Below are 26,254 nucleotides of genomic sequence, written 5' to 3'. Positions count from 1 at the left end.
TAGTGAAGGTGTGTTTTCCTTTTCAAAGCAAAAAAGGTTTTTATGCTGTGGAAATGGGACCAGGCGCTCTGATTCATGCCTGGAGAAATCCCATACAGCCAAAGCTCTGCATTGACAGCGGGAGCAATGCTCCACCAGGAGGTGCTGTTTGTCTTTCTTCCAATTTGCGTTTCTATTTAATTTAGTGCATTATTTCTGCAAGAAAAAACAAAAACAAAAATAATCGTTAAATGAGCTAATGCATACTTGTAAACCATGATTGCAATTACCCTTTTAAGCAAATAATTTTAAAAAGACATTGAAATACAAATAATGATAGGTAATGTTCAACTAGGAAAAGTTAAAGAGCAAATAACATTGCAGTTATGAGTAGATGCACATATGTATTGCCGGAGTGGGTTATTGGAAATAACGGGAGATTTCCTGAAGGGGCGCCTCTACAAAGTCGAGCTTGGGCTGGCCGGATGAAAAAAAATAATTTTATCATGTATCTGTCACTTGCACTATTTAACCTCTCTCGTGCATTCATTCTCTAGTCAGCTATTTGGCCACATTCAGTGCAACAGATGAGGTGAGTTTTACCATCTGGGGATATTCTTCCCTCCCAAATTTTAAGTTGGCTTGGCCCACCACCATTCATTTTTGTAGCAGCAAAATTAACAAAGAACAGTGCAAACTATATGATTCAGGTCTGATGGAGGGCAGAAAGGTGCTAGGTGGTGTGTCTCAGGAACGTCATATACACTGAAAATTAATTTTTCATGTCTATAGAAAATGACATTGTCATCAACAAAGTTACAGCGACCAGTGCTTTGCTTAGGAGGAGGATGATGTTTTAAGTAGCCAACTTGTGTAGTTAAACTTTCTGATAGGAGTTGTAGGAGTTTAGTGTAAAGCCTAACAATCTCTTGGAGAGGCAAATTCAATTTTGATTTCATATTACTGATACTGTACATAGGTAAATAAGTTGTCATCTATATCATGATCTATATATAATTTTCCTTTGAATTAAAACAGTAAAGGTATTTTTGTTAACTTATCAACAAATACCTGAATTATTCACAATAAAAATGCATCCTAAGAGCTCACTGATGTTCCATTCATTCGAATTATTCCTCTATAGCTAAATAGGCTGACTTTGGGTATAAAATGTGACCAAAACCTTGTCGTACAGTTCATTAATTCTACCCTTTTTTAAGTTACTGTAAATAGATTTTCCAGAAATACCTAAAAGAGCAACATATAATGGCTTATCGGCAGCACGGCGGCGCAGTGGTTAGCGCTTGTGCGGCACAGTTCATGTCATGGGAACCTGTCGTGGGTTCAAATCCAGCTCCAGACTTTCTGTGCGGAGTTTGTATGTTCTCCCCGTGCTTGCGTGGGTTTTCTCCGGGCACTCCGGTTTCCTCCCACATTCCAAAAACATGCATTTCAGGTGAATTGGCCGGTCCAAATTGTCCCTAGGTGTGAATGGGCGAATGAGTTGTCTGTCCCCGTGTGCCCTGCGATTGGCTGGCAACCAGTTCAGGGTGTCCCCTGCCCACTGCCCGAAGATGGCTGGGATGGCCTCCAGCCTCCCCGCGACCCTAATGAGGATAAGCGGTACGGCTAATGAGATGAGATGAGAGATAATGGCTTATTCAATTACAAAAGAAAGCTATAAGGATTGTTGTTAAAATTTGAAGAGAGGGAATTTTAAATCCCTATTATTAGCATACAAAGGAAGTAAGCAATATCTCCCAACAAATATTCAGCAGTTCTTTCTCTACAGAGCAGACACTCATCATTTCAGAGGAACACATAACTTCAAGGTACAATATTTTCTCACTACATTAAAAAGCCATTTTGCCACCCAAAAATGTATTCATTTATGGAAAGATTTAGATGATGAGTTTAAAAACATTCCTAATTTACATTAACTACAAAAAAAACATATACTATAAGTATTTTAGATGAATATACTAAAGAAGACGAACCACGTCAGAGGAGTAGTTACCGCGTCTGCGGAACAGTTCTGAGGTCATGGGATCAAAACCAGCAACCAGCCTTCCTGTGCGGGGTTTGCATGTTCTCCCCGTGCTTGAGTGGGTTTCCTTTTGCGCACTCCGGTTTCCCCTCACATTGTCAGGTTAATTGGCCGGTCCAAATTGTCCCTAGGTGTGAATGCGCTAGTGAGTTGTCTGTCTGTGTGCTCTGCGATCAGCTGCCCACCGCCCGAAGATGGCTGGGATGGGCTCCAGAACCCCCGCGACCCTACTGAGGATAAGTGGTGCGGATAATGAATGAATGAACATACTAAAGAAGACTAATATATTTCTTTGGGTATTATATGTTGATGCTAATATAGGCGTGAAATGTCATTTCCTTATTTTTTAGTTTTCCTTTGTATGTTATTTTTTTTTTTTTTTTTTGTTTTGATTTGGAATTTTTATTTACAGCAAGGAAATATTCAAATTAACAAAAGGCACTTAAAAACTTTCGCTCCAGCTTTCTCCCTTTGGGCACATGTTTATTTATTGTATAATAGTATTGTACAGCTATTTTTTGAGAAAACAGTTTATTTTTTCTTTTTGTTAATTAATAATTGATGTTGTTTTTCTGTGATGTGCTTAAATAAAAGCCACAAACAAAACATAATACACCTTGCAAACACAAAGTGGCCTAGATATTCACAACAAGACAGACTCTGTAGAATAAAAGCTAATGTCGTTTGTTTAACTTTATTTACCAAACAAGCAACACAAACAATCCATTCAGCATTTTTCTAAAATATTTCCCCACTTGCAATAAATGAAGTGTTGGTTGTTATACATAGCGATGCAGGATTTTTAGAAACGGTCACAATTTAGTTTAAATTCACAGTGTCAATTTCTATTGTTTTCCTCTGCTCGGTGTGTACTTTCCTCACACGGCTGGCAGAGTATGTGCGGAAAAAAAATATTTGTTCGAGGATAACATTTGCTAGTGTACCGCAACGCTATTAGCAATCTACAATGAAATTTTCTGCTGCTATGAGTAACCAAGGTGTTCCAGATTAGAGCCGAATTAGGAATAATGAGATTATTTTAGCAAAAAATGAGTTTCTTAGTTTTTTTATTATTATTGTTTTGCAAAAATGGTTATCTGGCGTTTACAATTTGAAATGATCAAAAATGTATACCATACAGGCAAAACGTATAAATTGACAGGTATGCAAACATTATCTACCAATAGAACAAAAAATGCTTGTTTTTCTGTAAAAAAAAGAAAAGAAAAAAGGAAATAATAATTAAAATGAGTGCAATCATCAATTAATTACTTAATTGTTTTTTTCTTTTTTTGCAGTGAAGTCATGAGCAGCTTCATCGAACAAAATAATCGTTAAAATTAGAAAAAAATATCTGACTGTAGAAATAAAGATTTGGGATCAAGTATTATGATTGTCACACGCTGCTGCCCTTTAATGCTAAGATTCAGCTCATCTCTGAAGAGCAAATCAATGTAAATGTTCTGCATTTATATAACACTTTTCAAGTCAATGAAGACCTCCCAAAGCGCTTTACAATGGACTTCACACTTTCCCCTTTTACACAATAACTAACTGATAGCAGCGTCAGCCATGCAACGCAAAATGACGCTTTACACTAAAAACAACAGGGACCAGATGATGAAAGTGTCGGAGTTGAGTCAGATCAGGGGGCTTCTCTTGCTCCTGGTAACCAAGGAAACCAGGAAACCATTACTATCTATTTCATGCGGGGGAGCAAATCCCTACCCAAAAAACTGGCCTGGAAAGGAATAGGCATCACCAGGCTGTACTCGCCTAGGACACACAAAAGAAAATGGTACCCCTAAAAAACGTGGCGGTTTTTAAGATGTGAGCTACTTTTCTCTCACCGAATGCCACAGAAGGTTACCCGGTTGATATCTAAAGCAATGCTTTTCTATCAGTGTACCAAAGAACCCCACCGTGCCATGTGACCTTGTCTTATGTGCTGCAGGAAAGTGCCCAATTTTATCTTCGAAAGCACGTTATTGTTCGGTCTCTTTGCTTTCTTTTTCTTGCCGAGTAATTGTAACATTTATCCATATCAGTAGGTGGCAGCAGACAACTTTTCGTTTTTAGTGTACAAATTTTCTGCAGAGAATTTATTGAATTACTTTTTATTTTACAACATTCACCAAAATAAATAATGTGTTACTGCCTAAGCCACAGTAATCACAGGAGCTGCATACTGCTTTACAAATGTGAAACTGGTGCCAGGAATCCATTTTTAAAATATTTTGGACAGATGGTGTGCCTTCAAAAAGTTACTACTATCTTGTTTTTTAGAGGTAAGATTGGGCCAAAAAAATTCAGCCCGACCTGACCCGGGTTAAAGCAGACAATCCTGGTGATCACGTGACATGACCATACCACTGCAGTTTTTGTCATGCACAGTTAACAACAGTTCTTTGTAGGGACCGATATGACCTCTGATGGTGTTGCGCACTGCTTTGTTGGTCACATGGTCTAAGTAGCTGATGCCTAGAAGTTTCCTGTACCACCGCATCTCCATGGCCTGGATTTTCCTTTCCAGTTTTAGTGGACCAGCGCTTGCATGAGTCTTATCTTTGAATTCACTGTGATGTTCTTGTCTCTCCATATGGGTTTAAGCCTGGCAAGTGCGGCAGGGGTTCGATTTATCCTGGCCGTGATTTCTGGTTCCGACATCTTTCCTATTATGACGGCTCCAAGATTTTTTTTAATTTTGGTGACAGTTTCAAGGTCTTGGTGGTTGATTACTATGTTTGTGGTGATACTTTAGAAGTTGAAAGCCATTACCTTTGTTTTTCTGTGCTCTTTTCCATCCCATACTGGATTATAAAATTAATATTAATATTAGTTGATTTTGTCATTGACATTTAAACTCTTAGTAATGCAATATAGCCTACTACATTTTGTGTGGTCAGTGAATTATGTGTGGGTCAATAAGGGACTGAACAGAACCCACTGAATCTCTCTGTCCATTTCCAACATATAAAGAGTACTTTTGCTTCAGTGAGCTATATCTCATGTAGATATCCACAAATGGTCGTTTCAACAACAGATCGGTCTGAAAAGGTCTGAGAGAATTTGGCATATTTCAAACAGCAGTAAAAAAAAGTTTTTGATTGATGGTTCAACCCACCCAAATGATTACGTCATCTCACCCACCTGGATCGTTTTTTGTCATTATTCCTCACTTTTAATACCATATTTAACTGTATTCCGGATATGTAGCGTCCTCTAGTGACAATCCAAAAGAAGTACACTTGCTGGAGGAAGCCAAAACGTAATTAAAACCACAACAAAGATTTATTATTGTAAAACAGGGGTGTCAAACTCATTTTAACTCGGGGGCCACACGATAGAACAAACATTCTGTCGGGGGCCGGACTAGTAGATTAAAGAGAAAGAAAAAGAGAGAGAAAGAAATAAGATAAATAGGGAGAGAAAGGAGAGAGATTGGGACAAAGAAAGAGAGAGAGAGAGAAAGCGTGAGAAACAAAAGAGATTAAAAAGAGAAGTCGTGAGAGAGGGGGAAAGAAAGGGAGCGGAAGAAAGAAAGCCAAAGAGAAATAGAAAGACAGAAGGAGAGAAAAGAAAAAAGAAAGCACGAAGGGTAGGAAGAGAGAAAGAGAAAAGAGAGAAGAGGAAAAGGGAAGTTAGAGCAAGCGAAGTTAAAAAGACATACAGAGAGAAAGAGACAAAGAGCAAAAAAGGAAGAGAAAAAGATAGATACAGAGTGTGAAAGAGACAGATACAGAGAGTGGGAGAAAAGGGTTGGAAAAGAGGGAGAGAGATAAAGAGAGAGAACGAGAGAAAGAAATACAAGTATAGTGTCTTTGTTCGAGGCACCTTTCTTTGGCAACATCAAGTTGACATATTTCAACCTGCAGCTGGTTTTTCTCTTGCGCTTCTCTCAGTGTTGTATCACGGGACAGATTCAATCCCTTAGCGGGCCTGATCTGGCCCGTGGGCCGCCTGTTTGACACCTGTGTTGGAAGAGGTGGACATATGTCCTGATTATGTATTACAAAAATAAATTATTACATTTGTCAAGATGAAGTAAAACAATTTTAAACTGCAAAACTCAACTGCAATAATAAATACATTGTTTCTCATAGTTAAGTTACACCTTTACTCAAGCGCATGTTTTGAAACATCCTTATCAACAGGTTTGGGTAGGGTTACTTGAACTTGATTACTTTCAATTACTTTTGGATTACTCCCATACCAAATATGCTAGTAAAAGACAAAATAAACTAAATATGAATAAAATTACTACATTTTGTGCAGGCTTGGGGAGTAACGGAATACATGGAATGGCAAAAATTATGTTGGCAAGCTGTTTGGATTTATTTTCATTTTGTTTCTGTCGCATTTTATGTTAGTTTTTCCGAAAGAGATCAAAGCCAGGAGAGAAAGCTTACCACGTGTTGTGAGTCATAATTTTATTCATATTTAGTTTCTTTAGTTTCTTTTGTCTTTTATTAGCATATTTGGTATTGGAGTAATCCAAATGTAATTGAAAGTAATCAAGTTAAAGTAACCCTACCCAACCCTGCTTATCAACTATGTTTTATATACCGGTATGTATGTATATATATATATATATATATATATATATATATATATATATATATATATATATATATATATATATATATATATATATATATATATATATATATATATATATATATATATAAAATCCCATTGTAAATTTTAGCTGGTTGTCCATACATAAAACTAATAAAATACATTAAGTTAAGTCGATTTTGCCCTGAGGGTGTCGCTGTACTACTAGCTACCAGACTCGCGCGTCGACTACAAATCTCACTGAGAAAAAGTTCGTAATTTAAAAAAAAAAATACAACATTTTATGTTGCTTTACAATGTTGTAAAGACCTGGGATGATTTGGAAACTGTTGAAAGAGACAATATCTGTTCAGACAGAGAAATACCTGGAACGGATTCGATGATTAACTCGCACGCGCCTGGCGAACTTTCATTCACTAATTGATTAAAATGTGTAGATTTATACAAATGTTGTAATTATTAGGTTAATTCTGCAAGAATGGCATCATTCCAGTTATTGATTATTTTTATTTTTTGAAAAAATATGTATTTGTGTATTCATTCATTCGTTCATGCATTCATTTGTTCCATGATTAGTTACTTTATAATTGTTATTATTTCTACTAAAGCAAAGTTACTTTATTCACACTGTTGGTAAGTGCTTTGTGTTGCCGATTTACAATAAATTGTCCAACGTTCTGTGGTAAGCATCCAGTTAGCCTGTATTTGTTATCCATTTTGTCGGCGCTTGTTGATTTCGTCATAGCCGCAAATCCCACCCCTCTACACGAATTAGTTTTTGATTGGTCTGAGACATTCATTGTTAGAATAGGTCAAAACCGGTTTGCAATAAAATGGATTTTCTGGACTTTGTGAACCCACAAAAGCGTAAGAATTCCCTTCACGAACAAAGTAATGGTATAATTGTCACCAAAGTTGTGTCACAATATGTTGCATGTGATAAAAACGACCAGAGCCACATTTAGTTGTCGACATTGTACATTTTAGTGAAAGACAACACTCAAACGTCAAATATTTTTGGTTCGATAGACAAAAAAAACAACGTTTTGATTTTTCAGGGTGCAGGTACGATATATCTTCATTATTTTGACGTGACAGTTTAACTGAGGTAGACTATAACAAGTCTTAGAAGAGAAACATTGCTCCTGTATGAAAGGACATGAAACAAACATTTCCATGTACAATGTCTTCAAAATGAGGTAGAAATGGTTACAGAGTATGCACAAGATATAACAAAAACAAAAAGGGAAAGATAACACTGAAATCCTTTTTGGGTTGATCAAAAATCACTGAATGAAAACAACAGTTTGTGTGACATAAAGAGCATTCAATTCTTATAGCTAAGCGCTTATATATTTTTTTAAAACACAAGGGTTTGGTTGTCAATCATCTTTTTTAAATCTATTAATTTGAAAATCTATTAAAGTCACATTTTAAATGTATTAATGAAGCAAATATGTGATTTAAAAAAAAAAAAGATTTAATTTCAGCATGTACTTTTTACGACACTCTCCAATTGGGAATTTAAGCTTTAAATGTCTTTATTATATGTTAAACACGTCCCTACTAGTCTGAAAATGACATTCATTATTATAAAATTCATCAGAAAATCTGAGGCAGCCATTTTGCTACATGATATTGACCAATCAAAGTACGTGTGGTCCGTAATTGGCTGTTGTCATCGTCGTGGTCATTTTCATTGGGCGGCTAGTTAAAATAAGTCCAACATGAATAAGAAATCTATTGGGATTTTGTGGCTTTGTTTATTTTTCACATAATATATGTTATTAGAATAGTGTGTTTAGACATTTTAAGGCCCAATGTATGACTGTCACTAAAGGGGTTCACCTCCCCAAATCCTGCAATAAAAATGGGTTCGCGCTTAAATGTATTTTGTTGAACAATTTAATGGCAGCAAGTATTATTATGCCCAAACACCATATTCTTTGAGGGGCTAATTCAACAATCAATTGCTGTAGAAAATAGAAACCAACAGCTTTTGGACCTTAAGACATTTTGAAAAACGTATAAAGAAGATAATTTGAAGTGTGTTTGTTTTTCAGTTATCCATCATTTGCGATTTGTCCATGAAACTTCACCCTGCTGCAAACTACATAACAGGTCTTCTAACATATAACTCCGGTTATCTCTCCACCAAAATCTATAAGGGAATCTATACATGAAGAAAATATGTTTCATATATCTAAAAATGTCATTGATGTACATTATGACATGTATTGTTCTTCCTAAAAACAAAACACATCTGAATTACATTCAACATTTGAGGCTCTGGTATTAATTTCACTTTTATTCCCAGAGCAACAAAGCAATGTGTGTGTCCGTTTGTGCATGCATTCGTGTGTGTGTGTGTGTGCGTGTGTGTGTAAGCAAGCATCTGCTCGTGTGTGTGCATTCTCATTGTTATTGTCAAAGGCCTTGTAAATCCCTGAAGATTTCAGAGTATGCTTTGTTTTTCGACAGCTCCAGTTTTGCTCCAAAGGGCTCCCAACAAGCACTCCAAAGGTAATAACATACATTCTTATTCATTATCATTCTGAGGTAACAATATTCTTCCTGAGTATTCCATAACATGACGATAAATCTTCCTTTCCAGAGGCAAAAATAAAGACAATGAATATCAGTAAACCGAATCCAAGCAGGCCCATTTTGCATGCGATTAGATGCCGCATGCATATTGGCACGTGCGCCAAATTGCATCGTTAAATTCAGCAGTATGTTGCATGATTGTTGCTCATTATTAAGACAAAATATAAGCTGGATTTTTGTAGATGTTTTAGATTAAGCCTCTGCATGTAAACAATGTGCCCTAGAGTCACATACTGCCAAAAACACAGGAACAATATTCTGTACTAGGAGAAATTAAAGGCCAGCTTTATATAAGCAGCATGATTTGTATAAACAGGACAGCAGTAGCATTGAACATATTGGAAACACGCGGCACAGACCTAACAGGGCTGGGGGGCACAAATAAGAACATTCATTTCCTCAAGCCTCTTAATCAGCGACTGTATGATTGTGCTGAAACCATACGGCAATTTCACCTTTTTGAATTATTGCTTTTGTTACTTTTTGGTCAGAAATGATCATTTGTGGACTGGTAGAGTACATTGCAGTCATTGGGCCTTCATGCCATTTTCCAAATAAAAATTTCAATGGCCACAGTAGCAGAAAGGAATAAATAGATCCTGAGAATAGCAAACATTTCGACTTTCTTTATGTAGCGAATGCTGCGATAATACCCCAACACTACTCCAACTTCACATGGTAAAATGCCCCTGTGGATCTTTGGGAAAACATGGTTAATGAAAACAATGAGGTATCATACATATGAATATTGTGCCCTCTTGTTGTTGCAAGTTATGTTCAGAAATATTTGCGGAAACTGTGTTTTTGGGTTAAAAACCTCTGTTCCGAATGCAAGGGAACCTTTTCGAAAGCCAAGTTGCATGTCAACGTCCCCCGGTGGGGTCCTCAGGCCGAGCGTGTGACGCGGGTATCTTCATAGGCATCCTCTGACGAGGAAAGCTTTGATCACCAGACGTATTCTCCACTGCCAGGCCAGACGGGGGGCTATAATCCCCCGTTGCACGATACGGAGGCGACAAGAGAGGCTTCCCGGGCTTGTAGGGCTGTGGATCCGACGCAGAGCCGCTTACATCATAGCCGTTGCCATGCCCGTTGCCTTTGCTGATGCCGTTACCGTATTTCCTGTAGCGGGGTCCGTCCACATCCCCTCCATCTTGTCCGTCTTCTCCCATCTCAAAGGCTTTGCGTTTCAGTGGTGCAGGGGCCTCGCCGCTGCCACCAAGGCTATGCGACGGGTAGCTGTAACTACCACCCACCATAGTGGGCCTGGGTGCCAGGGGGGTTGGAGCACTGATCCCTGGGGGTAAGTAAGAGGCACTGGGGTGGCTGTAACTAGAAGAGAGGCTGTTTTGGGGATAACAACCCGGTGGGTAGTTGTAGACTGGAGTGCTGGCGCTGTAGCTGGGCACGAGAGTGGGGGTGGCCTGCAGAGAGTGAAGAGGGGCAGGAGGAAGTGCTGAGCCTGGCTGAGGGCAGTAACCTGAAGACAGGTAGGTGCTGTTGTAGGCCGGAGGGTAGTCTTGGGACGCTGTGGCACCACAGGAACCAGCGGCGCTGTAGCCTGGGTCAGAAGCTAAGTTGTTGCTCACGACAGTCACGCTCCCAGTGGTCGGGATGCCCGCGGATCCAGAAACCACCTTGGTGCTAGTCAGAGCTTCTATACCTGGGTAGCACTCGATTCCCTGGCTAAGGGCCCAGGGTTCCGATTCAGTCTTCAAAAAAGCTCCAGGCTCTGGGTAAGACCCTGAAGCGGGACGCTCGTAGGGCAGCTCCAGTCCAGAGTACTTTTCCGCATAGCGCTTGAGAAGTGAAGAAGCGGTGAGGGCTGATATGTCATCACTGGCCCACGGGTAACCCGTGTGGGGGTAATTGCGGCGAGCGTTGGACGCATAGGGCTCATGTTTGTGGACAGAAGGCGGTGAAGTAGTGGAGGTGACATCAAGGTGCTGCTCAGGCCACTGAGATATAGGGGCGGTGTGCTCCGGAGACCAGTGCATCTTCAAAAGACCTGTAAATAACATTACAATTAGACAATTAGGATTGTGACATACACTCTCTAGTTTGCCATTTTGTTCACTCTCCTTGTTGGTGTGACTATGAATGAAATGAAATGATCTGCATTTATATAGCGCTTTTCAAGTCAAGACTTCCCAAAGCGCTTTACAGGGTGCTTCACATTTCCCAATAGCGGCCGTGCAGCCATGTAAGGCGCTAACCTGCTTATTGGGGGCATTAAGGGTTCAGTGTCTTACCCAAGGACACTTCGACATGTAACACGGAGGAGCCGGGATTCGAACTGCGATCTCTTGATACCACGACGAGCGCTCTACCTCCTGAGCTACTGCCGCCCCCATGGACTTTCTTGACTAAAACTTGAACTTTGAACTATTCAAGAGATTTTACATATAATGTCAGAATGACTTTACATTTTGTACTCCAATGTATAAATCATATATTTTGTTTTTGAAACAAAATTCAACTTTTTGCATACTGCTTTTATCTCATTACCAGCTACCAAAATCTCCACCCCATGAAACCAGTATTTCAGAGGAAGCTACAAAGATGATTGTGAGATTGTTTGTCAATTTGAACCCAACAGACACAAATAAGTTCGCTAAGATAGATTCATATGTTAGCTAACTGTTAGCTGGTCCAAATTGGAACTGGTTACAAACTGGCCGAAGACAGGTCCAGTGCAAAAATATGTTAGATTCACAGGTTAGCATTCTGATATTGGTTATGATGCAAACCTATTTTTTTACAATGATTGTAAATGTGTTACCCAAAATATCCATTCACACTATGTGTCATTCTGAAACACACTAACAAACACTGTGAGATAGCTAAATTAGCCCCACAGTTTAGCTGACTGTTACTGAGGACACACGGAAGAACTAAAAGGATACTACTGGTGGGTTTAAATTTTGTAAAACAACAATAAGATAAATATTATTTCTCATAGACAAAGAAAGTGATAAATTACCGTATTTCCCCGCCTGAAACCCAAATTGGCCAGAAATGTAAAAGAGCGCCTTATAACCCAATGACCCCTATATACTGTACCGCAATGTACAGTACAGTGTACAAGATTGTAAATGCATACAGTATTTTATTTATGCGTGTGCATTAATACAGGAGGTTTTACGGTATATAATTCTAACAAATGTCTGCAATTATAGATTAACTGAAAATATTGCTGGCCATATTTGCAAAGCATTGTATGCAACAGGAATCAAACTTGGGTGACAGCAGTGAGAACGTCGAAACTTAACCGCTAGCCCACTAGTGATGCAGATGACATATGAAAAGGCTTTCTATTTCATTTCATTATAATACTGTGCTTACTTCCGGTGCCAGAAACCAAGGCTAGAGAATGGCGTCCTGAAAGTTATAAATAAATCCAAGCTTCGATTCATCATCAGGTACACCAAATTTATGTTTTTTTTGCTTGTATTTATATCTTTCGGGAGGAATTTCTTTTTTCTGGCACCTTAAGCAAAAATAGTGTGATAATAACATCAGATCTAATGCCTTTTTATTTGTCATCTGTAACTTTAGTAATATAACGGTTAGGTTTCTGCATTCTCACCATCGCAACCCGGGTTCAATTTCCACAATATTTTGCGATTATGGTCAGCGACATTTTTCGACTGACAAATTATTGCACTAATTTATACCATAGTTGTATAGAATGCATAGCTTTGACTGTAGTTCTAATTCCATGCACCTTAGGGTCCAATACGCCTTCTATATGACAAATATATGGCAAAAGTCTATTTTGGGGGTTCCCCTTATAATCTGGTGAGCCTTATAGGGCAGAAAATAAAGTACTCAAAATTAAAATTTTCAACTTTGTTAAAATGTTTGCTTCAATCTATAAAACAATAAATAGACACAAAGTAAGAGACATACATGTTCCACAGCAAGCTATAAAATTCTGTCCTCCAAAAGGAAAAAAATCTATATGCTGCCGTAAAAGTATTTTACCAGTAATCAATTGTCGAGATTAAAATGGAAATATTTTGCTCTCAAGGAGATTAAGAAGCAAAGAGTCACTCTGGTTAGTTGAGCATCAGGTCGGCGCTTAGCCTCTGCTCTTCCACACCATCTCATTGAAGCAGGGGGGACAACTGTCCTAATCTTTATGAGAAGCTGCCAACATAGCCCCCAGCCTGGTCTCCACGGCGATAAGCCTCCATTGGCCGCAGTACTGTCCTCTGCCTTTGCTTCGCTCACATTGGGGCCATTGTTTTCTCTTAGCGAGTCTCCTAGTGGACAAAGCCACCCCCACCGAGCGTATGATCTAATTCGGCCCAAACCTCAGGGGTTGCACTGGACTGGGGGGCTGAGCGTAGGCGGGGTTATTTGTAGTAGGGAACCACAGTACTTTGTTATTCTGCACCCTGACAGTAGCTCTTGATTCAGCTATCCCAAAAAGCGTGTTAGGATTCTTGACTGGCTTCTTCAGCCCTCGTCTACAAGACTAGCATTAGGGTGACATTCCATGCATTGCGGAGGATTTGAAACGTAGTTTGGGCCGGAGGGACTTCTAAAATGACCCTAAAGTTTCCTCAACAGACATGATGTTTTTGTTTCCTAAAAGTTAAAGAAAATAAATTAAATTGTAACTATAGCCTCTCTTGAGACAGTGTATCTTATAGTAACTCATTATAGCAGACCTGTCAATCTCAGCCGAATTCCTCCCCTTATTAATGATTGCAATTCCTTTATTGAGCGGTAATAAACCATTTTAACACAATAAGACACCTATTAATTCACATTGAGAAAGACTATGTAGAATAAAAACCAAAGATAATTTGTGTAATCATGTTTATTTTATTTACCAAATATAGAACACACTTTTTTCAGTATATCTCTTAGTTCGTTCTCCACTTGCAGTAAATTTAGTGATGCTTATTGTAAGTAGTAGTACAGGATTTCGCAGACTTCATCTTCATTAACACTCTACGATGACGTTGTCGTCTGCTACCAGTAACAAAGACCATCCAGATTAGAGTTGAAATGGGCAAGACGAGATGGGTGCTATCTGTGTTTTCCCCGTACAAGAATGATTATATGGCGTACACGGGGCAATTTTATAAGTTGACAGGTATGTTATACGGTAGGAGAATAACATATATTTCATGTAAAAGTAAAGGTCACTATGAAAATAAATGTATTATGTAACTACTGTTTTTACACACAACTGTGCTTATCTTTTGCTCATACATTTTGTGTTTGAATTTGGGGGATGAACAATGACAGCCCATATTTTAAGATCTTCAAACTCGCCCGGGGGAATTGATGCTATTGTTTGCATCGGTTGTGGGTGTGTTTTAAATAAGCAAATAAAGGCATGTGAGGCTCATAGCTGCTAATTTAAAATATATACACTGCCATTGATAGCTATATATGTGAAAGCTCAAAAACAAGATGGCGGCTGCGCATGGATACATGCTTGCGGCTAGCTCTCCAGCTAATCTTCTATTTATTGCCGTTCTCTTGTCTTTTTTGCTTTCACTTTTGGACACATGTGTGGCCAAAAACACTTACAGTAGGGACGAACTTATTCGGTTGGGTGGGCGTCTAAATTTCGATTTTTCGGGCACTTTTTATACCGCCCATGATATACCGAGCGAACTTCAAAGAGACCCGGCATCCTTGTGGACAGCTATTCCTCTTAATAAACGACGCCGACGGCCCCGTAAAGAAAGGAAACAGAAGCGTGGTTGCCGTGCAGGTAGATGTGTGAAGCGTGTGAAGTCCAAGCAGCAAGATGGACGCGAGGATGTAACTAATTCCACCATTCATTCCTCGCCGGACAACCGACGCTTTAAACTCAGCGCTCACGAGCGGCCACAACGCCGGGAGCTTTTGAAGATCTCGACAAAGACTACAAAGAGTTCAGCTAAGTCAAATGATTCAGCAAAGCTGAAATTTGGTCCGTTAAATATTAGATCGCTTGCTCCAAAAGCTTTACTTGTTGATAACATTATTCGTGATTATAAACTTAACTGTATGGGTCTTTGTGAAACGTGGTTACGCCCGGATGAGCACTTAGCGCTAAATTATGCCTCTCCCCCAGACTACGAGAGTAGTCATATAGCACGCACGCTGAAAAGAGGTGGTGGTGTTGCGCTAATCTCTGAAAAATCGCTCAAATTTAATACACGTACCTCTAATAATTACAAAACGTTTGAGGCTCTTGTGATGCGGTCCCCTCAATTGTCAATTGATGTAATAACTATCTATCGTGCACCTGGGCCATACACAACTTTCTTAGACGAATTTGCTGAACTTTTGTCTGAACTAGTAACCTATGCAGACAAAATTATAATTATGGGAGACTTTAACATTCATATGAACTCCCCACACAGTTCACTTACTATTGCGTTTAGTTCTCTAATTGATGCATTTGGTTTTACTCAACTGGTTGACTTGCCAACCCATAAAAATGGGAACACGCTAGACTTGATTCTGACTCGAGGAGTTTTAACCTCAAACATTATGGTTCTACCGTGTACTACTGTTATCTCTGATCATTATTTAGTGACATTTGAGGTGCTAACTAAATGTAGACTTAATAAAGCTGAGGGATTTAGCGGACGCAATATAAGCACTGGCACAGTTTCTGAGCTCTTTGAACTCCTTCCTGGAGCAGTTGCGTCCTTTCCTAAATACAATGGCTCGATTGACTCACTCATAAATGAGTTCAATACCACCCTGACTAGAGTGCTGGATTCAATAGCGCCCATAAAACTAAAATCACGTCCTAAAAGACGCACACCTTGGTTTACTGATGAAACTAGAGCCCTTAAAAAAGAATGCAGGAAATGGGAGAGAAAATGGCGCGCTACCAAGCTTGAGGTTTTCCATCAAACCTGGTGTGACAGCTTGTTAAAGTATAAAGCGGCCCTTGCCTCTGCAAAATCGGCCTATCTTTCGAAGGTGATTGCGTCTCAAAAGAACAACCCCAAAGCCCTTTTTGACACTGTAGCATCGCTTACAAGGCAACAGGCTACCGCAGACAGTTCGACACACTCTGCTCAGGACTTAATGGTCTTCTTCACTAAGAAGATTCAATGCATACAGGAAGAAATTGCAAAAGATATTGTTAGTACCACACGTATTAAAGGACTGAAATTTACAGATGCACGACAGGGTGGCTGCCCTGGGAAAATGGCCGGTTTTAGTGAACTGTCACTTGATGATCTCAAACAAGTGGTGAATGCGGCCAAACCGACAACTTGCCAGTTCGACCCTCTCCCAGGTTCACTTATTAAAAGTCTTTTTAGCGTCCTTGGGCCTTCAGTTCTAAATATTATAAATACATCACTCTCCTCAGGTGTAGTTCCAGCAGCTTTTAAGTCCGCCGTTATTAAACCCACACTGAAACGACCCAACCTTGATCCAGAAATATTAAGTAATTACAGACCTGTGTCAAACCTACCTTTCCTCTCTAAAGTACTCGAAAGAGTAGTGGCACAGCAGCTGAATGCTTTCATATCGGAGAATAACCTTTTTGAATCCATGCAATCAGGATTCAGGGCTAACCACTCTACTGAGACAGCTCTGATCAAGGTAACAAATGATCTCCTAATGTCAATGGATTCTGGCGCTTCATCACTTTTGCTGCTGCTGGATCTTAGTGCTGCTTTTGACACAGTGCGCCACAATATCCTACTAGAACGGTTGGAAAAATGGATTGGTCTCTCAGGAGCCGTCCTCTCGTGGTTCAAATCTTACCTCTCAGATAGGACGCACTGTGTTAAATATGGTGAAACGACATCTGAGCCCTTTAATGTTACCTGCGGTGTTCCGCAGGGTTCAGTGCTCGGCCCCCTACTTTTCAACATTTACATGCTTCCATTAGGTGATATTATTCGCAAGTACAATATCAGCTTCCACTGCTACGCAGATGACACTCAACTATATCTTCCGTTGGAGGAATCTTCCACACTAAACTGTGGAAATTTGGAGGCCTGTCTCACTGAGATAAAAGAGTGGATGTCACTCAATTTCTTGCGTCTTAACTCTGAAAAGACCGAAATGTTAGTCATTGGTCCTTCTAAATGCCGGGACTTATTCGCAAAAACTGCTGTGAACATTGACAAATGTCACATCACACAGAGTGACTCAGTTAAAAATTTAGGTGTCATATTTGACCCTGATCTATCCTTTGAGATGCATGTAAAGCAAATTACTAGAACTGCCTTCTTCCATCTTCGCAACATTGCTAAAATCCGTTCAATACTGTCTCAGTCTGATGCGGAAACAATAATTCATGCATTTGTTACCTCCCGTCTCGATTACTGCAATGCACTACTCTCCGGTCTCCCGAAGTCCAGAATCAAGTCTCTTCAGCTAGTACAAAATGCCGCAGCGAGGCTTTTAACTAGGACAAAAAAGTACGATCACATAACACCGATTATGGCTAACCTGCATTGGCTCCCAGTTAGCCAAAGATGTGACTTCAAAGTTCTCTTAGTATTGTACAAAATCATACATGGACTTGCTCCCTCTTATCTTTCAGATCTGATCTGCCACTATGTCCCGGTCCGAAGCCTACGATCTGAGAGTGCTGGTCTTCTGATGATCCCGAGAGCAAAGAAGTCTTCCGCTGGTTCGAGAGCGTTCTCCGTCCGGGCACCGGTGCTGTGGAATGCTCTTCCCCCTGAGATTCGATCTGCAACCTCAGTGGAAATGTTTAAATCTAAACTTAAAACTCACTTCTACTCCATTGCATACGAATAACCTACTCCTCTTGTCGGTTGAAAATAGTTTGTGTAATATAGTGTAACAATCTGTGAAGCCCTTTGAGACTCTTCGTGATTTAGGGCTATACAAATAAAAATGACTTGACTTGACTTGACTGAGCTGAGTAATTAACTCAGGGTGTCTTACAACACAAGCGCCTACATATTAAGAGGACTGAACATTTTTTTTTATTACCATAAGTGCTCATGTATGAGGCGCATTTTTATTTCAGCTAAAAATAACTCAGTTTGGGTGTGCATTATACACAAGGTTTTAAGGTAGTATATTACATTTTTGTGCAACGATTGATCATTGGATGCAAACGGAATTGAAACCAGGTTGCGACAGTGAGAGCAGCAATACCTTACTGCTAGACCACCAGTGATAGATATGGCATTTAAAAGGCATTACATTGCAGTATCTCTAATTACACACTATTTTTACTCACTGTACCAGATAAGAATGTTAGAGAATGGAGAAAACAGAAATTTGTCTTGAAAAATATAAATAAAAGCAAAAAAGCACGACACGAAAATCAATTATTTGATGATGACTTGGACTTTAGAGTACATTAAATAAATACATTGTAAATTTTATCTTGGTATTGTGTTCGTAGTTTAAGTTGTCAGTAATTTATTTTAATTATGGCCCTACGTTTTCAAAAACTTTTGTCACTTACAACGCTTATTTTGAGCTGAGAAAAAGTGAAACAAAATTTTATACCGATTTTTACTAAAAAAAATGGGGTGCTCGTTATACGCGAGTGCACGTTATCCAAGAAAAAATACGGTATATGTCATTGTTTATTTGTGTACAACCCAACTACTTATACTAGTGATGCTCTGTATTGAATGTTGGTGACTATTATAATAGTTTCCTACCTAAGTTTGTATTGGTCTAAGAAATAGTTCGACATCCCTAAATAATTGAGTAATTGACTCAGTGCTTCAAGTTTATTTAATTTCCCTTTTTTCACCTTTACCAGATACAATATTTTAGTTTGTTAGATACATACATCTTTTAAAAATACATTTGGTAGTTATGAATCCATGCAATTAGGGCTGTTTGACCTTGGAGGAGATCTAATGTCCACTTCCAGTTAACTGCATTCATTAAAGGAATTTATTTGGAGTGTGCAATACTGTGTTTTTCAATTACACACCTACCCACGCACCTTCATACATTAGTTCATTCGACTTTAACGCCGTCCTCATGCAGATTAGTGTTGGCCGTGTCACATGTCCACCAGGACCACCAGATGGGCCTCTAAACGGTCCACATGTTGATCCCTAAATTAAATGATCCCTCAGCCCAATAATCCTGCTCATCCAATCCAAGGATGGCAGTGCTGTCGCCCATCATAAACCACGCCCAGTGTCTGAGAAATCCCTGAGCTCTAGGGAATTCCTGATCTTGGCACTGACCCATACAAAGGCACAATCATTTCGAAAAGCAACAAACAAACAGAAGTGTATAAAAACATACATTTTAGCCTTTTTCATCTAAATAGTCATTTATATCAATTGAGAAGTATTTTCAGGTTTTTTTTTTTTCATTACGATAAATTGATTAGGTCAGCCTGAGCTGATTTTGCTGTTAAGGTCTACAAATATGCCTTTTGGTCCTTACAGCACTTGCTTAATTACAATACACATGGCACAAGCATACATTGATAGAAATAACCGAGAAAAGGGAACAAAACTGTATCCTTTGTACAGCACTTTATCCATAATTTTAAACAGCTAACCCTGATTGCAGGCAAATACTTTAAATCTGAGCTCATCCGGCCTCAAGCAGGATGACCCATAATTAAGAGACATATTTGAGCAAAGTAATCTTTTGCGACCTGAAATCCTCATTCAAATTTGACGGAATGGAATCTCAAAACCGGAGTAGATCACACAGCTCAGGCAATGGGAGAAGCTCTTGGACTTTGTGCAGATTGGGAAAGCAGACTAATGAAAGATTAGCGCACATGGGCTTTATCTCAGTAGTGTCACAATCTGACACCCGGCTAGACAAGTTGAAGACATCACCGCCACCACTGGAGGGGCTCAAAACCTCCATCAAGTAATTGTGAAATACATTTGAAAGCTCAGCGCGGTTAATATTCGTGTTGCAGAACAACATTTGTTGATTGATTGGAGGAGCTCAGCATTGCTGGCCAAGAATGACTATCGGTAGGTCAGATCTAAGCAAATATGACTCCTGAGTAACTACGAAATAAAGAAAAATGAGAATAACAATATTCTACATAATGAAATATATAAAATATCATTAAATATGTTACGAACACTTCATTCCCTTTGCTAAGTGTAATCACTTCATATTGTCAATTGTCCTTACATAACAGTGTTTCTATTTTGAAAACCATTACCTTTTTCTAAATTGTGTTTGAAATAATCAAGTGACAAAACATTAACTACAAAAATAAATATCTCATAAAATCTTACAGACAATTCATGATAAAAGATGCAACTGCCTAAGACCAACTTCCCTCGGACTCAAACTCTGACTGGCGGTGACATCATATATGATGTTGTGAAATCAATCAGTAATCTTACTACTACAATGCCTAGCTAAAATGTAAATGACCGTTATTAATCTTATCTGCGATCAGCATTTATGCCCCCTCCGTCGACTAAAAATGGCATCACAGTTAGTATTGAACAATCATGGATAAGCAATAGACAGAATGGCCCCCAAATTGGGTAGATTGCGCCTATTTATTTATCTTCTGATATTGCAATTCTCAAAAAAGGACTGGGCTATGCTGCCAAAAATGAAAATGATTTTATTTTTGAGTGATTACAGATATTAGACTGATTTTAGTCAGTCTGGAAAATTATTCATCACAATAACTGTTAATGATTTGAAGTGATTTGAAACAAAAACTGAATTTAACATTCAATATGCAAAAAAAAAAAACTAAAAAAACCCGGAATTTAAAGCTTTTGCCTAACCACAAAAAGTAGTCAGTCTCTATTGTTAACAAGTCATGTAATTGACTCCATCTGGCATTCCACCACTTATGCAAAGATTTTCAATTTTTCATATCTTAGAGTAATTCAATTACACTTTTTAGTTCTCTCAATTCTTTGATGTAACTCTTTTTTTAAATGCATATTTATAAAAAGAGAAATCGATTACATTAAAATCAAATTAATCTGCTCTACTATCCTGCCATTTTTGGACTAGTCTGGAAAGAGCATATTGTTGTCATTAATATGTTGAGCCTGTAGCTCTCTGACAATTAAAACTGTGCCTTACATTTGGGAGGGAAAAGGTTTTCTCTTCTAGTAATTATTAAATCCTGCACATACAATTGGATGGCCTTTGTTATTCTTTGCCTAATCAGTAAATAAGAGACAACCAAACGACACAATTAGCACTTTAAATCCTACAGTTGTACTTCCACTCAATTGCTCTAATTTTCCCAAATGAAATGTATTTCAATTGCAGTGACCCATTAAAAGTGACAATGTGTGCCGGAGCATCAGACATCTGTGTCGGGTTGGGGGGTTACGGTGCGTACGGGTGTGCGGTGGGGGTTAGCCCAGGAATTAGGAGGGATGAGTGAGGGAGCCCCGGCCCTAATCTAGCAACTGGTGTTGGCTTGGAACTTGTAGAGAGCCCTCCATTCTTGGCCACGCTTGGCTTAGCAGCAGACAAAGATGAGAACTAAGCCGGCTTGGTACTGTGACAGCTTTCCTTAATCAGTGTGATCATCATACAGTCGTACTGCCAGTTTTGATGCACATCACACATCTAGGGGCGCATGGATGACGCCTTCAAGGGAAATAACCACTCATGGCTCTGCAAATCTAAAATGAATTGTGCATGGTGGTCTGTGGTCATGTCCAGTTAGTAGATATTTTGTCTGTAAACTGTAATAATTTTCTGGTGGTCATATGCTTGATGGTTGTTGAGATTGTCGTGTTTGTTTTGCTGCTGTTGGTGTCGGTGGATTTGTTCAGAAGAAAAAAATCGACTTTGGCCTGGACGGATCTATTGACACTAACAAAGATGTTGTATAACGAAATTGTGAATATGCTTGATTGCTATTAAGATTTTCGAGAAGGGTTGTTCAAACCTCACATTGTGTTTGCTGTTAAACGTCATATTGAAATATAATATTGTGAATGTGCTTGATTGCTGTTGAGATTGTCAAGATTGTTTTCTGTTATTAGTGTCAATACATTTGTTCAAATAAAAAATCTATGTTTCAGTCTTCCAAGGAGTACTCCACATAAGCTAAATCTATATTTAGAATGACGTCAGTTAAAATCTCTTAATTAAGCCTCTACATGTTGTCAGACATTCAGTGTAAAACAACCCCGAACAGTAAACTTAGATAATCCATGCTTCGCTCGTTGTGTATGTTTCTAAAGAAAAAAATGTTCTAACCTCGCCCTGCATAGATTTGAACTGCCTGCCTTGAACAGGGTACAAAAATAAAGGCCTTATTTACAAGAGAAATGATCTAATTAATTATTCACATGTGAATAATTTGAGTCTAGGTCATTGCAACTGATCAGAAATTTACCTTTGGCCACATGATTTAACTTACACTGAGTATAGTTCAACAGCTCATACACTTTAGTAAGAAACCAGAAAGTCGTCTCAATTATTGCCTAAGTTGAAGCCCTGAATAACAACCTACTTCTTGTGATCTCACATAATTACCTGGTAGAATTACCTTACATGTTTATATGTTGGCAAAAAAAGCCCTTAAAGACAAAGACTGTTGTTACATATTTAAAAAACAAAACAAAAACCGTGCTAGCAGCCATACACCTTGAAATGTTACGGATAACAACATGTTGAGGCAAGTAAGGCACAAAGATATTTCATCAACTGGTAGAGCTGCAAATTTACACTATTGTATGTATTTTGTTGGAAGGCAGGAATGACAGCAGTCATCAATACAACTTTTTCTTCCAATTCGTTATTGATGCAATATATTCAACTACATTTAACTACCAATGTAGTGTGATTCACTTGCATAATCTGTAAATAACCCCAATCAAAATGCCGAATAAAAAAAAGTTGAGCGAGTTGTGGATGCTTGCAGAAGCAAGCTGGACCTGCAGTCCACTGCATGGTCAGTTTGAGTAATTAGGGGCTAATTAGATGAAAGTAGATGTGGGGGAGGGATCTGAGAGGGAATGGGATTTGGGGGGTTGTGAAGCATCAGAAGTGGCTGTAGAAAGGGGAAGAAAAACACACACACACACACACCCGCAGGGAGTTGTTGTTTTGTGCACTCCACTCCCCATAAACAAAGTCTTTCATTTCCGACCGGACGGACATTTGTGCGGTGCCGGTAAAGTGCTATGTGCCTTTTGGTGCAGCGTCCAATTGGGCTAGGAAACAAACCAAGAGAGAGAATCCTGGTCATCTTTCATATGAGTCAGGCCGCTGGAATGCCAGGAATCTAACCTGCGATCTATTTACACAGTGCATATCCTCTCTCTGTCTATGCTGCACACATGTACTGTCCAATTCCATAGAGGGGAGGGACTGTACTTGGACGCGGCACTGATAAATGACCCTGCTGACCAACCCACCCCCCCCTCGTCCCTGTACCCGGTTTGCACATTACTGCCTCATTTGGGCTAATTAAAGACTTCACACCACTGTGTCAGACCCTATGGAAGACTCAATGGGAGGAGAGGGATATTAATGCAGAGAGTAATGCAGCGTTATCTCCTTTCGCTTTTTGGAAAGGCTTGGGGCATTCATTGTTAAGTAAGCAAAGTCCAACATCAGACGGTAGAGTAAGTTAAAGTGTCTTTTTTAGAGGCCCTTGTGTTACATACATCAGGATGGGTTTTCTTGCGCATGCCTGATTATTTCACACAGCAATCAATCTATGCTTTCTTTCGCTCCCATTTTTGCACTAGAGTTTCCTCTCCCACATTTCCCTGAACAGCCTTCTCTTTGGACTATTGTAAAAGACGACTGTGTCCGAGCCTGTGTGGTCAGTTTTCCCTTCCCCCATATCTTCAGTTCTCTCCCTCGCACACACAAACACTCTCTGGTGCACGCACACACTCACATGTGGTGGAGGCCGGCCGGCCCCCCTTTTGCTTATTGTGTCCACTCATATATCAGGCTGCAGCTGACCAGTCTCTCCTCACGTCCTCTCCATCTGCCCTTCGATGTCCTTTTTTTTTTTCTTTTGCTCCTTTCACTATGACACCTAATGAGGACCTAAGATGTGCTGCAATTTGCCTAAAAGCCGGCTTTAATTCTTATAGAAGCATGTGTGGAGGCGGAGGGCATGTTAATTTGTGTTTCAATACAAGACTAATGAGAGGCTGTTGACACCATCTTACGAACAATCCAGCCTGTAACTAGCCGCTGAAGGGGGTTACGGGTAAATAACATCACTCATTGATGCCACACTGCAAAAAAACAACCTCCATTTTTTTAAGTATTTGATGTCTTGCAAAAATGAAAAGAAACCTAACAAGAGGACGCGAGTCTTTTCGGAAGGGAGGAATGTGACAGATGCACGCTAGCGCGACGAAAAAAGACCCTCTGCCCTCAAGTACCCTTGAAGCCTCTTACATTTCTCACCTCCACTTGGCAGTGCTATATGAAAATCCGAAAACCAAATTCCTGCCACTATATTCCAATCAGGTTGGTGGTGTAATCCTGTTAAAGCAAACCCTGATCAATAGTCCAGTCAATCAATATAAGCATATTCATCAGCTTGGATAGCAACCTCTTGTGATCAACATAAGGGATGACTCGATAGTGCTGGTTAAATGTAATGAACAGATTTTATATATATTTATATATATATATATATATATATATATATATGTATATATATATATATATATTATATATATATATATATATATATTATATATAGATGGATAGATATCTTTGTGTTGTTCTTCCTAATGTTTAGAATAATCCAGATTTGTGGCATACAAAGCAGATAATGTTTTGATCATGAGAACTCATATAAAAACAGACATCTTATTGTCTTCGCAAACTGCACTATTCTCATAAGGAGGGGCTAAGAAAAGAGAAGAAGCTGCACACTTTCTGTGAAATTCCTCAATGCAAAGCCTGGAGTCTCAGCTGTAAAACCCATTAGCATGTCTGTCCGGGCTGCACAGATGAAACCCCCCCCCAACTCACATTGTTGATAACGACCCACAAAAAAAACGATTGTTTTCCCTGCCCATTTGGGCATTTTCATGCAGACTCACTGTAAGGGATGACAGGACTGAGCATTCTGCAGCCCTGGCCCCAGGTTCGGAGGGACAGGACTGGGTCCACTGGGTGCTAGTGGGAGCACGGCTGCATACCGCAAGATCCCCCCGGGCTGCGGTGGTTGGTCGGGCGGTCGAGAGCTGGGCTAGTGAGCGCACCCCGATGCCTTTCCATGGCTCATCTCACACCTGGGGGCAGCTGGCAGCCACCTGAGGAACGTGCACAGGTCAGAATCAATCGTCACTCACACAATATTCCAAAACAGTCATGTTTTTATAATTAATTAAATGTTTTCTTTACTATTCCAGCTAAATGCTAACAGACGGACAACCTATGATCACAAAACCACACGGTCAGCCGGCAGGTACGTTTTCTAATCCTTTCAGAGAGCTGCTCCTACGCCCAGGCGCACAACAAGGTTACAGCACACTCATAAGTCCAATCACATACAAATAAAATAATGTCCTTTTTAAGAAGGTCCCAAATACAAGGTTGCATACATAGTAAGAATGGTGACTCTGTTTTCCGTTCCCTGGTTTGACCTACACAGGGTAGACTGGTTGCAGGAATCGCTCAACACATGGGGGAGATCAGATCACATGAGGAGCAGCGCAGAGCCGAACGTTTCAGAGAAGGACTTAACAAATGATTACTGACCTGATCATGCCTTCGTCCTCTGGCCAAATATTTGAAAAGTAATCCACTACTCCACAGAACAAGTGAGGAGCCCGAGAGAGTGTGTGAACAGCGCGCGTGTGTGTGTGAGCACTCCCTTCTGGGACCAGATCTTTCTCTCCTCCACTCCCTCGATCGCCCTTCAGCCTCCCTCCCTCCCTTGCTGGCCTAGTGACAACAGAGCAACACATACATCCCCTCCCCCAACTGCACCAACCCTCCCCCTCTTTTGTTAAAACTATTTCAGCAGGAAAAGAGAGTGTGAGAGAGAGAGAGAGAAAGAGAGAGAAAGAATGAGTGAGCGAGAGAGAGAAACGAGAACTAGGAGGGTGAAAATGACCAATCATGCTATGTCAGAGAAGAGCCAGCTTCCCC

The 26,254-nt window shown here is 39.6% G+C and overlaps 1 protein-coding gene and 1 long non-coding RNA gene across 6 annotated transcripts in view; one reads left to right on the top strand and one right to left on the bottom strand.

Annotated features, from left to right (window-relative positions):
* Positions 1-7,417: 7,417 nt before the first annotated feature.
* LOC148364532 (uncharacterized) overlaps positions 7,418-26,254 on the top strand; it is a 48,550-nt gene continuing 29,713 nt past the window's right edge. For all 5 annotated transcript variants that reach the window (XR_015850764.1, XR_015850763.1, XR_015850762.1 and 2 more), the window contains exons 1-5: positions 7,418-7,471; positions 9,086-9,127; positions 25,195-25,430; positions 25,513-25,568; positions 25,755-25,923. This is a non-coding gene — a long non-coding RNA (uncharacterized LOC148364532). The remainder of the gene's footprint in view (positions 7,472-9,085; positions 9,128-25,194; positions 25,431-25,512; positions 25,569-25,754; positions 25,924-26,254) is intronic.
* LOC148364534 (fidgetin-like protein 2) lies at positions 7,565-26,008 on the bottom strand. Its single transcript, XM_088338674.1, has 3 exons — positions 25,862-26,008; positions 25,201-25,413; positions 7,565-11,219 (listed from the first exon to the last, which is right to left on the bottom strand). The coding sequence occupies exons 2-3, from the start codon at positions 25,223-25,225 to the stop codon at positions 10,075-10,077; spliced, it is 1,170 nt and encodes a 389-aa protein (XP_088194800.1). The 5' UTR covers positions 25,226-25,413; positions 25,862-26,008; the 3' UTR covers positions 7,565-10,074.

The sequence above is a fragment of the Urocampus carinirostris genome, chromosome 6, assembly GCF_059441175.1.
Source record: "Urocampus carinirostris isolate Australia breed hairy pipefish chromosome 6, RoL_Ucar_1.0, whole genome shotgun sequence".
In the NCBI taxonomy this organism is placed as follows: domain Eukaryota; kingdom Metazoa; phylum Chordata; class Actinopteri; order Syngnathiformes; family Syngnathidae; genus Urocampus; species Urocampus carinirostris.
The sequence above is the reverse complement of the archived record's forward strand: the minus strand, read 5'-3'. Positions and strand labels throughout refer to the sequence as shown.